General features: G+C 57.3%; 1 protein-coding gene across 2 annotated transcripts in view; it reads left to right on the top strand.

Annotated features, from left to right (window-relative positions):
- SFXN5 (sideroflexin 5) overlaps positions 1–6,227 on the top strand; it is a 92,985-nt gene extending 86,758 nt beyond the window's left edge. Inside the window, exon 14 of one of the 2 annotated variants that reach the window (XM_041715551.2) lies at positions 5,887–6,227. In XM_041715551.2, the coding sequence (XP_041571485.1) occupies positions 5,887–5,964 (78 nt within the window). In that variant the 3' untranslated portion in view covers positions 5,965–6,227. The remainder of the gene's footprint in view (positions 1–5,886) is intronic. The other variant, XM_072927816.1, reaches the window with a different exon arrangement.
- Positions 6,228–10,301: the final 4,074 nt, after the last annotated feature.

Below are 10,301 nucleotides of genomic sequence, written 5' to 3' on the forward strand. Positions count from 1 at the left end.
GGAATGGAGAGTTCCTGAGGGAGCTGGGAAGGGGCTGGAGAGTTCCTGAGGGAGATGGGAAGGGGCTGGAGAGTTCCTGAGGGAGCTGGGAAGGGGCTGGAGAGTTCCTGAGGGAGTTGGGAAGGGGCTGGAGAGTTCCTGAGGGAGCTGGGAAGGGGCTGGAGAGTTCCTGAGGGACCTGGGAAGGGGCTGGAGAGTTCCTGAGGGAGCTGGGAAGGGGCTGGAGAGTTCCTGAGGGAGCTGAGGGGGCTCAGCCTGGAGCAGAGGAGGCTCAGGGGGACCTTGTGGCTCTGCACAGCTCCTGCCAGGGGGGACAGCCGGGGGGATTTGGGATCTGTTCCCAGGGAACAGGGACAGGAGGAGAGGGAATGGCCTCAGGGGAGCCTTGGGGTGGACATCAGCAGGAATTTCTCCATAGAAAGGGTGGTCAGGCCTTGGAAATGCCCAGAGAAGTTTGGAGTGCCCATCCCTGGAGAGATTTCAAAGAATGTGAGGCTGTGGCACTTAGGGACATGTGGCAGTGGTGGCCCTGGCAGTGCTGGGGGATGGTTGGGCTTTGTGGTCTCCGAGCTCCTTTCCAACCCCGAGCATTCCATGATTCCGTGGTTCCATGGCCCTTCCTACGCCTGGCTGAGCTTCCCGAGGGCTCTGAGAGCCTGGCCCTGCCCTGGGCTCTGCCCTGGTGACCGAGGCCTGGGAGGGGATGGCCCAGAGCTGCTGGAAGGGCTGGGAGACCCTTCCCAGGCTCCCGAGGAGCCGCCACCACCTCTCCCCGCTGGCAGCAGCAGAAGACACAGTGACCATGCTGGCCCTCCCTTCCCCCACCCCGGAGCAGCATCCGTCAGTCCCCATGACCCTCCCCCTCCCAAAATTGGCTGCTTTCTCCCTTCTTCTCCCCCCCTCCTCTTTTTTTTTTTTTTTTTTTTTTTTTGGCTGAGTGATGAGCTGTATGCCAAATCCATCTGCTCCTGTCTCCCCTAGCTGCCTTCCATATCGTTCCAGGATCCCTGGCAGCCAGCCTAGACCTATCTCTCTCCCTGCACTCTCCGGAGCACATTCCTTTCTACACCTTTTCCCGAGCTGGGATAGAAATGAGTATCAACCCCAAACAAAAAGCATCTGCTTTCTGCCTGCTGCTGCCTCACCGGCCTCGCCTGCACGCTGCACCCGTGTCAGCAGCCACGCAAACACACACAGCCCCCCGCTCGCCCCCGGCCCGGCGCCTGCCGGGATTTGGGGTGCCGGGAGCTCCCCCGCGCCGCTCCCGCGCCGGCTCCGCAGCACCAGCTGTGACCACCGCACCATTTGTTCCTCCAGCCCACGCCAGCACTCCGAGCCAGTTCTTTATCACCCCAATTAGCCTTGTCTGAGCTGATGAGAGGAGAGAGGCTTCCACTGCAAGGCAGGGATGGGGGAAGAGAGCTGGAGAGCCGTGGGTACCTGTGGGAATCCAGGGCTTCCCTCTGGCTGCCCTGGGACCTGGCAGGGGTCAGGAACCCCCCTGGACAGAGCCCCCAGAGACACTGGCTGTGATCTCTGCCCATGGAAAAGAGTTTTCAATCTTACAGGATCAATTACCAGCTCTGAGTGTTTGATATAAGTCATAATTAAGTGTGACATGGGTGCAAAAGTAAAATTTTAGATTTCTAGATTAGGGGTTCAGAGGGGACAAGATGGAGGAAATTGGGTGTGCCTTGTCCTTTTTCTCCTTCTTCATGCCCTCCATGTTTCACTGTGGTGTTGGCATTTTCTGTTGGTTTAGGCTGGGGACACACTGTCCAACGTAGGTGACAGATATTGGCACGTTATTGTAAATCCAACACAGGTAGTTTGTGGTATTTAATGTTTGTAACATCCCACTGAGGGCAGAGCCCCACACGCTGCCCTGCAGGACAGAGCTGCGGCAGGGCAGCAGAACATGTTAGAGATAAACAGAATAAACACCCTTGAAACAGCACAGACCAATTATGGCTTCTGCTTTGGCAGCGGGGCTGACAGAGAGATTTTCTACAATCTCAGGATCATCAATACCCACAGATTCCGACAGGTACCCGGGAGGCAATTCCAGCTTTGCTCCCTGGCAGGGATGGATTGCACCGGGTCAGGGGCACTGCTGCCACCCTGCCTGGGCTACCTGAGCCACGCTGGCCCGTCAGCAGGTGCTCCATAGGGTTCAGGGCGCACAGGTTTTTGGGGTTTTCCCCCTTTTTCCCCTCGTGCTCTTGGCTGTCTGCCAGAGGGAAAGGAGCATCCTCAGGCTTCACCTGCTCCCAGGGGCTGGGATGGGCTGTGCTTCATCCCAGCCACGATTCTGGGTGAGCTGGGAGGTGCACCCTGATGGTGTCCCCAGTGAGGATCTCCTTGGATCTATGGCAGAGCTTCCAGCGGCCTCACAGGGTGCTGAAGGAATTCCTGCTTCTCCCACAGCCTCATTGGAGAGCTTCCCATGTCGGCTACCAAGCTGTCAGTGCAACCATCAGCCCCAAACCCTGGGGTTTGCCCCGAACAACCCCCTTGTAGCACTGTCTGGGAGTGCTGCTTCCCACCCTGGCTCCCACCCGGCTGCTGGGAGCTTCCGTCCCTCCTGGACTTCTGCTGGATTCATTGGTGAAGGCCCTTTCCTGGGAACACCCCAGTGCCATCATCCCAAAGGCAGGAAGGAGATCCCTCCTTTGCCCTGGCACAGACAGAACTGGGAAGAAGAGGATGGACATGATTCCAGTCCCGTGGTGGGCACTTGGTTTGAAGGGACAAAATCCCCTGTGTGGGACAGTGGGACAGGTCCCATCAGTGCAGGCCCAGCCTGCTCCTCACAGCACCCTCCAAGGCAGCTGCTCCTTCCCAGGAGGGTTCCCAGCATGGCCCTGACCATCATCAGGGTCATCTTGGCATTGGGACACCAAAATGGTGACCAGGAGCTGTGCTCTCCACATGTCACAATTCCGTGGCCTGAGCAGGTCCAGGATTCCGGACAGCTGGAACAGCAAAACTCCAAAAAGAGTGAAACTACACTTCCCAACAAAAAACACCAACAAGGGAGCCAAGACTGGTGCAGGGCAAGGTTGATTTAATGTTGTCTTGATACCTGTAACCCACCACCATCTCCCTGTTCTTCTCCATCTGATTTCCAGGTGGGAGGAATAGGTTCCTCCTGATGGATTTCCGAGCAGCTTTCCCAATTTCCTGTAATTTTTCCTTGGTGCAGATGCACCCCTTGGAGCTCCTGAGGCTCTAGAGCAGATTTTAATCCCTCCTTGATTAAAGTCAGCCAGGAAGAGACCTGAAGAGGAGGGTCCAGTTCAACCAGTCTCCCCCAGCTTCTCCAACACCTTCCCAGCTTCGGGAAGGTGTTTGGGTTTGGGATCACAGCTCCAAACCAGTGTCTGTGACTGGTGGTGTCACAGGGGTCCCTGACTGGGTGCCCATCCTGCATGAGAACCGCGGAATCATTAAAATGGAAAAGCCCTCATAGTCCATCCAGTCCAACCATTCCTCCAGCACTGCCAAGGCCACCACTGACTGTGTCCCCAGGTGCCACATCCATGTGGTTTTTGAGCACTTACACCTGAGGCATGAATTTCCAAGTCCTTCTGCCCGGTCACCAGAACTATCCCACCTCCATCCCACCTCCCTGAACCCACCTCAGACCCTTCTGTGCAGTGGATGAAGGTCCTGTTCCCTGTGCAGAGAAAGGAGCTGTTTCCCCCCTGGACCAGGGGATGGAAGCTGGAACGATCTACAATTATCTCATCTCTTCCTTCCACCAAGGCAAGCTCAGCTCTGCCTAAACTATTCTTGATGGGTTCCCTGTAATTTGTGCTGAAAACTTCCCACCACAGACGCCCCACACCTTCCCTGAGCAGTCGGCTGCGATATTTTGCTCTTCCCACCAGGATACTCTTCCTGCTGTTCAGCTTGGATTGTGCTCGCTGCTTCTTGAATTGTGTCCCAAGAGAGCGTGAACACAACACTGCTCCTTCCTCCCTTCCCTCTCCCTCTGGTGCACATCCCCCCGCGCAGCCTCGCTCTTCCAGCTCGCCACGTCCCCATCCCCAACGCTCCCCGGGGCTTTCCGAGCCCCCTCTGGGCTCCACCAGGGCAGCCGTGGCTTCCTGGGGGCTCCTGGTTCTCCAGAGCCTTGGAGAGGGTGGGACTGGGGGGTTTCTCCGTTGGGTTTCTGTGGAGCTCCCCAGGGGCTGGCTGGGTTTCAGCCGCCCCATTTCCCCAGCCCTGACGGCCGGCCGCTGCTGACCCTCCCAACTCCAGGTGGAATTCGTTTCAAAGCGCTGAATCCAGGATTGCTGAGGTTGGAAAAAGCCCTCTGAGATGCCAGAATCCACCCTGTGACCCATCCCCACCTTGGCACCAGCGTGGAACGCCCCATCCAGCCATTCCTTGAACCCCAGGCTGGCCGCTCCACTTCCCCACGGACACTTCCCTTGTTTGAGCCCCCAGCCCCAAAACCCCGGAGCTTTTCCGCGTGTCCCTGGCAGAAAAACCCCCTGAGGATGGGAGGAAAGCTGCGTCAGAGCAGGCAGAGCGGAGTCAATCCTCCCTGGAAAGGGATCCGTGGGATCCGGATCTCCTGCACCTTTCCCGGTGCTCTCCCGGCACAATGCTTCACTTTGTGCTGCGGCGCTGAAAGGAATGGTGAAGTTGCTAATAATGGCACTAAAAGAAAATATGCTACATCTGTTATGGATAGCAGTACAAAATTAGCTGATCACACCTCTGACACCCAAGATGTCTTCACTTAAAATACTCGTTGGCTTTACTTTACATAATTTGCTGATTATATTTAAAAGAAATACAATTTTGCAATTACTGTTCTTTCTGGTGTGCTATCTATGCATCATTTTCTTTTTATGTTTATATATTTCTCCTTCATTAGTGCAGTCTGAAGGGTGATTAGATCCCTTCAAACATTTTACAGAGGTTAAACGTTGATTAAGATTTAATTATTACTGTAAATAGCTTGGAATGACATATGGTGCAAAAACCTGACATATGTGCATTTGAATAAATGAAGTGCTATTTCCCATGATGCTTCAGTAGCTGTTTAACAGCTTTGCTGAAGGGTTATGTTGCACCTCATGTTAAGATTGCTTTGATGTTATATTTTGTTGGGTTTTTGCAGCTGAAAGCTAAGAACAGTTTTTCCAGTTTTTAAAAACATTGAATATTTTAAATACCTAAATTGTTTTGCACAAATTTTTGCTAATTTGTCTAACTAGGTTAAACATTTTCAAAAGCATTTCGATTTTTAACGTGGGTTCCTCGCATTGTGTCAGCACCAGCGTGGGTTCCGTGTGTAGGGTTTCGAAAATTCCAGGTTTTCCCAGGTGTCCTGGCCCGGCTGGGAGCGGGGTCGGGAGCGCCTTGGATCCCTCCCGGGAATGCAGAGATTCCAAGTGATTCCAGAGCGAGGGAAAGCTTCAGGAGAAGCTGGCGGAGGGAAAAAAACGAGGAAAGGGATGGAGATTTCATGGGGATGGAGGAAGGGGCAGGAAGGGTTGGGCTGTGAGGGTGGAGCCCGGCGAGGCTCTTCCCTCCTGGCAGCACCTGGGCTTTGCCAGGTCCGGCTTTGGGCTTTGGGCTGCGGCGCTGGGAGCTGCAGGGAAGGGAAGGGAAGGGAATGGAAGGGATGGAAAGCTGGGATGGGTGGGATGCGTTGGAGCCTCAGACACTCTATAATTCATCGAGCGCTGCCAGGCAGGGAACGTGCAGCGTTTCGTGCGCTGCAAACCCATCCAGCTCGGGGGGGCTGGAGTGGAGCACCAGGCAGCGGGGAAAGGCGTGACTGGCGTGGAACGGTTCCCATCTCCTCCTTCTCCTCCTCAGCTGGCCCATCCGCGGTTCTCATCCCTCTGCTCTTTGCCCCCGCAGATCGAGACGTCCCGCCTGGAGCCGGAGATCGCCACGGCCACCAGCAGCAAGACCGTGGTCTACAACAAAGGCCTGTGAGTGCAAGAGGAGCATCCCGGCCCAGGAGGTCTGGGGAGGGAAGAGGGGAAGCTCCAGCCCCCGCCTGGGAGAAAGCAAACAACAACAACAAGGAGAAGATGAAATAATAGAGCTCAGTGGTAGGAGCTGCTCCCGGCAGCCCGGGAGCGAATTAACACCTGCAGAGAACTGACACCTCACACCACTCCAAAAGATTAATATTAAAAGTTTTAACTTAGCAACAGGAGCAGCAACTACAACAAATAAAATCACGTTGAACCACTTTAGAACTAGCTAACAAAACTCAGAATTGCTGGCACCGCGTGGAGGGAGTTCAGGGCGAGCTGGCGTGGTCAGAGCTGCCTGCACGACGCAGACGTCACATCTTGTGTTCATGGGAGCTCAGTCTCCACTGCTGCTGCACAGCACCAGCTCTGCAGAGACCAAGGGCTGCGTGGATGTGATTGATCAGGGCATTGGGGATGCCCAGTATGGACTTCCTCCTGATCCCACCCCAGCGCTCGGGCTCTGAAGAGGAATTCCACGTCCTGTGCCCAGCAAGGGCTCGGCTGTGCCCCTCCACCCCTCCTCCTCCTCCTCCTGCAGACACTGCTGGTGGCATCCTGCCCTTCGCTGCGAGACTGGCTGGCCCTGGATCCCACCCCTGCAGTTCCAGAGGGGCTTTTGCCTGGGTTTCAAGATCCTGGAAAGCCAAGGCGCCCACAGGTGGAGTGTTGGAGCAGAAACAATGCTGGAGCTGCTCTGTTCCTCTGCACAGCCCTGAGGGGGTTCCTCCCACCCAGCACCCTCTGACGGGGCTGTTGCTCATCTGAGGTGGTTGGCTAAGCCACGCTTTGCTCAGCTGGTGTCTAAGGGCAGGATGTGGTTTAAGTTTGGATCAATCCCTGGGCAGCTGGGCAGGCAGTTGGACATTGCAGGCCCTTCCAACTGGAATTCCTTCTCTTCTCTTCTCTTCTCTTCTCTTCTCTTCTCTTCTCTTCTCTTCTCTTCTCTTCTCTTCTCTTCTCTTCTCTTCTCTTCTCTTCTCTTCTCTTCTCTTCTCTTCTCTTCTCTTCTCTTCTCTTCTCTTCTCTCTCTTCTCTCTCCTCTCCTCTCTCTCTCTCCTCCTCTCCTCTCCTCTCCTCTCCTCTCCTCTCCTCTCCTCTCCTCTCCTCTCCTCTCCTCTCCTCTCCTCTCCTCTCCTCTCCTCTCCTCTCCTCTCCTCTCCTCTCCTCTCCTCTCCTCTCCTCTCCTCTCCTCTCCTCTCCTCTCCTCTCCTCTCCTCTCCTCTCCTCTCCTCTCCTCTCCTCTCCTCTCCTCTCCTCTCCTCTCCCTCTCCTCTCCTCTCCTCTCCTCTCCTCTCCTCTCCTCTCCTCTCCTCTCCTCTCCTCTCCTCTCCTCTCCTCTCCTCTCCTCTCCTCTCCTCTCCTCTCCTCTCCTCTCCTCTCCTCTCCTCTCCTCTCCTCTCCTCTCCTCTCCTCTCCTCTCCTCTCCTCTCCTCTCCTCTCCTCTCCTCTCCTCTCCTCTCCTCTCCTCTCCTCTCCTCTCCTCTCCTCTCCTCTCCTCTCCTCTCCTCTCCTCTCCTCTCCTCTCCTCTCCCCCCCATCTTTGCCAGCCCCTCCACCCAGCAAAGCCGACTCTGCCCAAGGCCTTGTGCTGCTGCAGGGAGGACCCAAAGGCAGGTCCTGGCAGCTGTGCTGAGCTGATGGCTGTGACAGTGCACCTTCAGAGGGGACACTGCCCTCTGGGGACATCTGTCTGTCTGTCTGTCTGTCCTACAAGGGCTCTGCTTTGGGGTGGTTGAAGGGGAGGGCTGTGTCACCCCCACACTGCACCACGTCAGGCCCTCCCTGGGTTTGGGGCCACGGTTTGGCTTTCTGGTATCTCACAAAATTCAACAAAAATTCACTCAAAATTCAGCCCTGAGGGACCCCCTCAGGTTCATTTGGAGCGTGGCCACCAGCAGAACATCCCAGAGGCAGGATGTCCCTGCAGGACCCACGTCCTCCCGTGGGGAGGGCACCGTGGTGCTGCTGGGGTGGCACAGCCTCTTACCCTTCAAATGCCCATTTCTTGTGGGGTTGGGGAGGGTGGGGGGAAAGGGGAAAGCAAACCAGCACTGACACAGAATGTATTTGATGGATTTACTGCAATGCCTGGAGCTGGAGACCTGAGCCCCCCGGGTGTGGAGTCAGACCCACAGGAACGGGCGCCACACACTGGGGCAGCTCAGGGCCCTGGCCTGGTGTAAACCAGGAGTAATTGCACAAAAAGGGAGCCATGCTGTGGATTTACACATCAGCAGACGGGACAGGAGGGGCCAACCCTTCCTAGGTGCTGTTTGGGACAGCTCCTGTCCCCAAACTCTGCTGGAAGCCCAGAGCGGGCCCCGCTCACCCTGGGGCTGGCCTGGCTTTGCACCGGGCCAGGACAGCTGGACTGGGCCCACTGGAGTTCCTTTCACGCACTAGATGAGATGAATGTACATTCCAGAGGGGATCCCGCCCTGGCTGGCTCTGGGAGCTGTCCTGGGGACATTTCCATGGCCACCTGTCCCGCTGGCAGCAGGCTGGGAGCAGAGAACTCCTGCAGCAGGAGCCCAGGGAAGGGAGAGCGATGCTGGGCGAGCAGCTGCGAGCCTGGAACTGCCCCTTTCCATGGGGCTGTGGGATTTGGGGGTGCAGTACCCCCAGCACCACATCCAGCCCTTTCCATGGGGCTGGGGGTGCAGTTCCCCTGGCACCACATCCAGCCCTTTCCATGGGGTTTTGGGGTGCAGTTTCCCTGGCACCACATCCAGCCCTTTCCATGGGGCTGTGGGGTCTGGGGGTGCAGTTCCCCTGGAACCACATCCAGCCCTTTCCATGGGGCTGTGGGATTTAGGGTGCAGTACCCCCAGCACCACATCCAGCCCTTTCCATGGGGCTGTGGGATTTGGGGGTGCAGTTCCCCTGGCACCACATCCAGCCCTTTCCATGGGGCTGTGGGGTTTGGGGGTGTAGTACCCCTGGCACCACATCCAGCCCCTTTCCATGGGGTTGGGGGTGCAGTACCCATGGAACCACATCCAGCCCTTTCCATGGGGCTGTGGGGTTTGGGGGTACAGTACCCCTGGCACCACATCCAGCCCCTTCCCATGGGGCTGTGGGGTTGGGATTTGGGGTGCAGTACCCCTGGCACCACATCCAGCCCCTTTCCATGGGTCTGTGGGTGCAGTTCCCCTGGCACCACATCCAGCCCCTTCCATGGGGCTGTGGGGTTGGGATTTGGGGTGCAGTACCCATCCCGCTCAGTGCCCATCCCGCCAAGCCGGGGATCAGCAGCAGGGCTGATCGGTTCGGAGCAGAAAGTCGGGATTTATCAAAGCCAGGCAGCTCCAGGGAATGCAGAGGGCCCGGTGGGAGCAGCCTGGGGATGGCAGAGGAGCTGGGCTCGGCTCAAAGGCAGCTGCTCCGGCACACAAGTGACAATCAAAGGGCCTAAATGAGTCTGGATTTGTCGTCTGCCCGCACAAACCCCGTCAGACGTGTTTGGCTTTGTGTGGCAGCAGAACGGGGCTCAGCTCGGTGGGTTTGTGCTGAGGAGTGAAACATCCCGCCCGAGTCGGGGATTCCACAGGACCGACTCTGGCAGCCAAAGTTTGTCCCAGTGTCACTCCAAGTGTCGTGGCCCCCAGCCAGAAGCTCCTGGGGGGACCCACCAGGCCCTGGGCTCAGTTCTCTCCTCCAGCCTCCTCTGGCAGCACGGAACCTGGAATGCTTTGGGTTGGAAGGGTCCTGGAAGCTCATCCCAATCCCAAACCCTGCCAGGGGTGTGCCACCACCCAGACCGGGCTGCTCCAGCTCCATCCGCAGTCCTGGCAGCTCTGGGCTGGGGAGGTGGCCCTGGGGACGCTGGCATTGTCCCCACACCTCCCAGAGCCACTGCACCCCCTGGGACAGCCGGGACGCTGCAGATCCCTCCGTGCCACCCTTCCCCTCGCTGGCCCGGCTTGGTGACGAGCAGGACGAGGGATCTGCGCGAGGAGCACGTTGTGGTGGCCCTGGGGACCCTTGGGCATCCCAGCACGGGGACACCGAGATCACCACCATGTCCCCAGGTGAGCCCAGCCAGGGCCGGGCTTGGATGGGATCCCACCCATGGGACACCTCCGGCTCACCCAGCAGACGGGTTTATCTCAAAGCAGCCCCAAACCTCATCCTCGTGGATCTGCAAAGGCACTTCGCCCGGCCCCGCCTGGGAATGTCCCACGTGGGAATGTCCCACATGGGAATGCCCCTATGGGAATGTCCCATGTGGGAATGTTCCACATGGGAATGTCCCACCTGGGAATGTCCCACGTGGGAATGTTCCACGTG

Source organism: Taeniopygia guttata, chromosome 4 (genome assembly GCF_048771995.1).
Source record: "Taeniopygia guttata chromosome 4, bTaeGut7.mat, whole genome shotgun sequence".
In the NCBI taxonomy this organism is placed as follows: Eukaryota; Metazoa; Chordata; class Aves; order Passeriformes; family Estrildidae; genus Taeniopygia; species Taeniopygia guttata.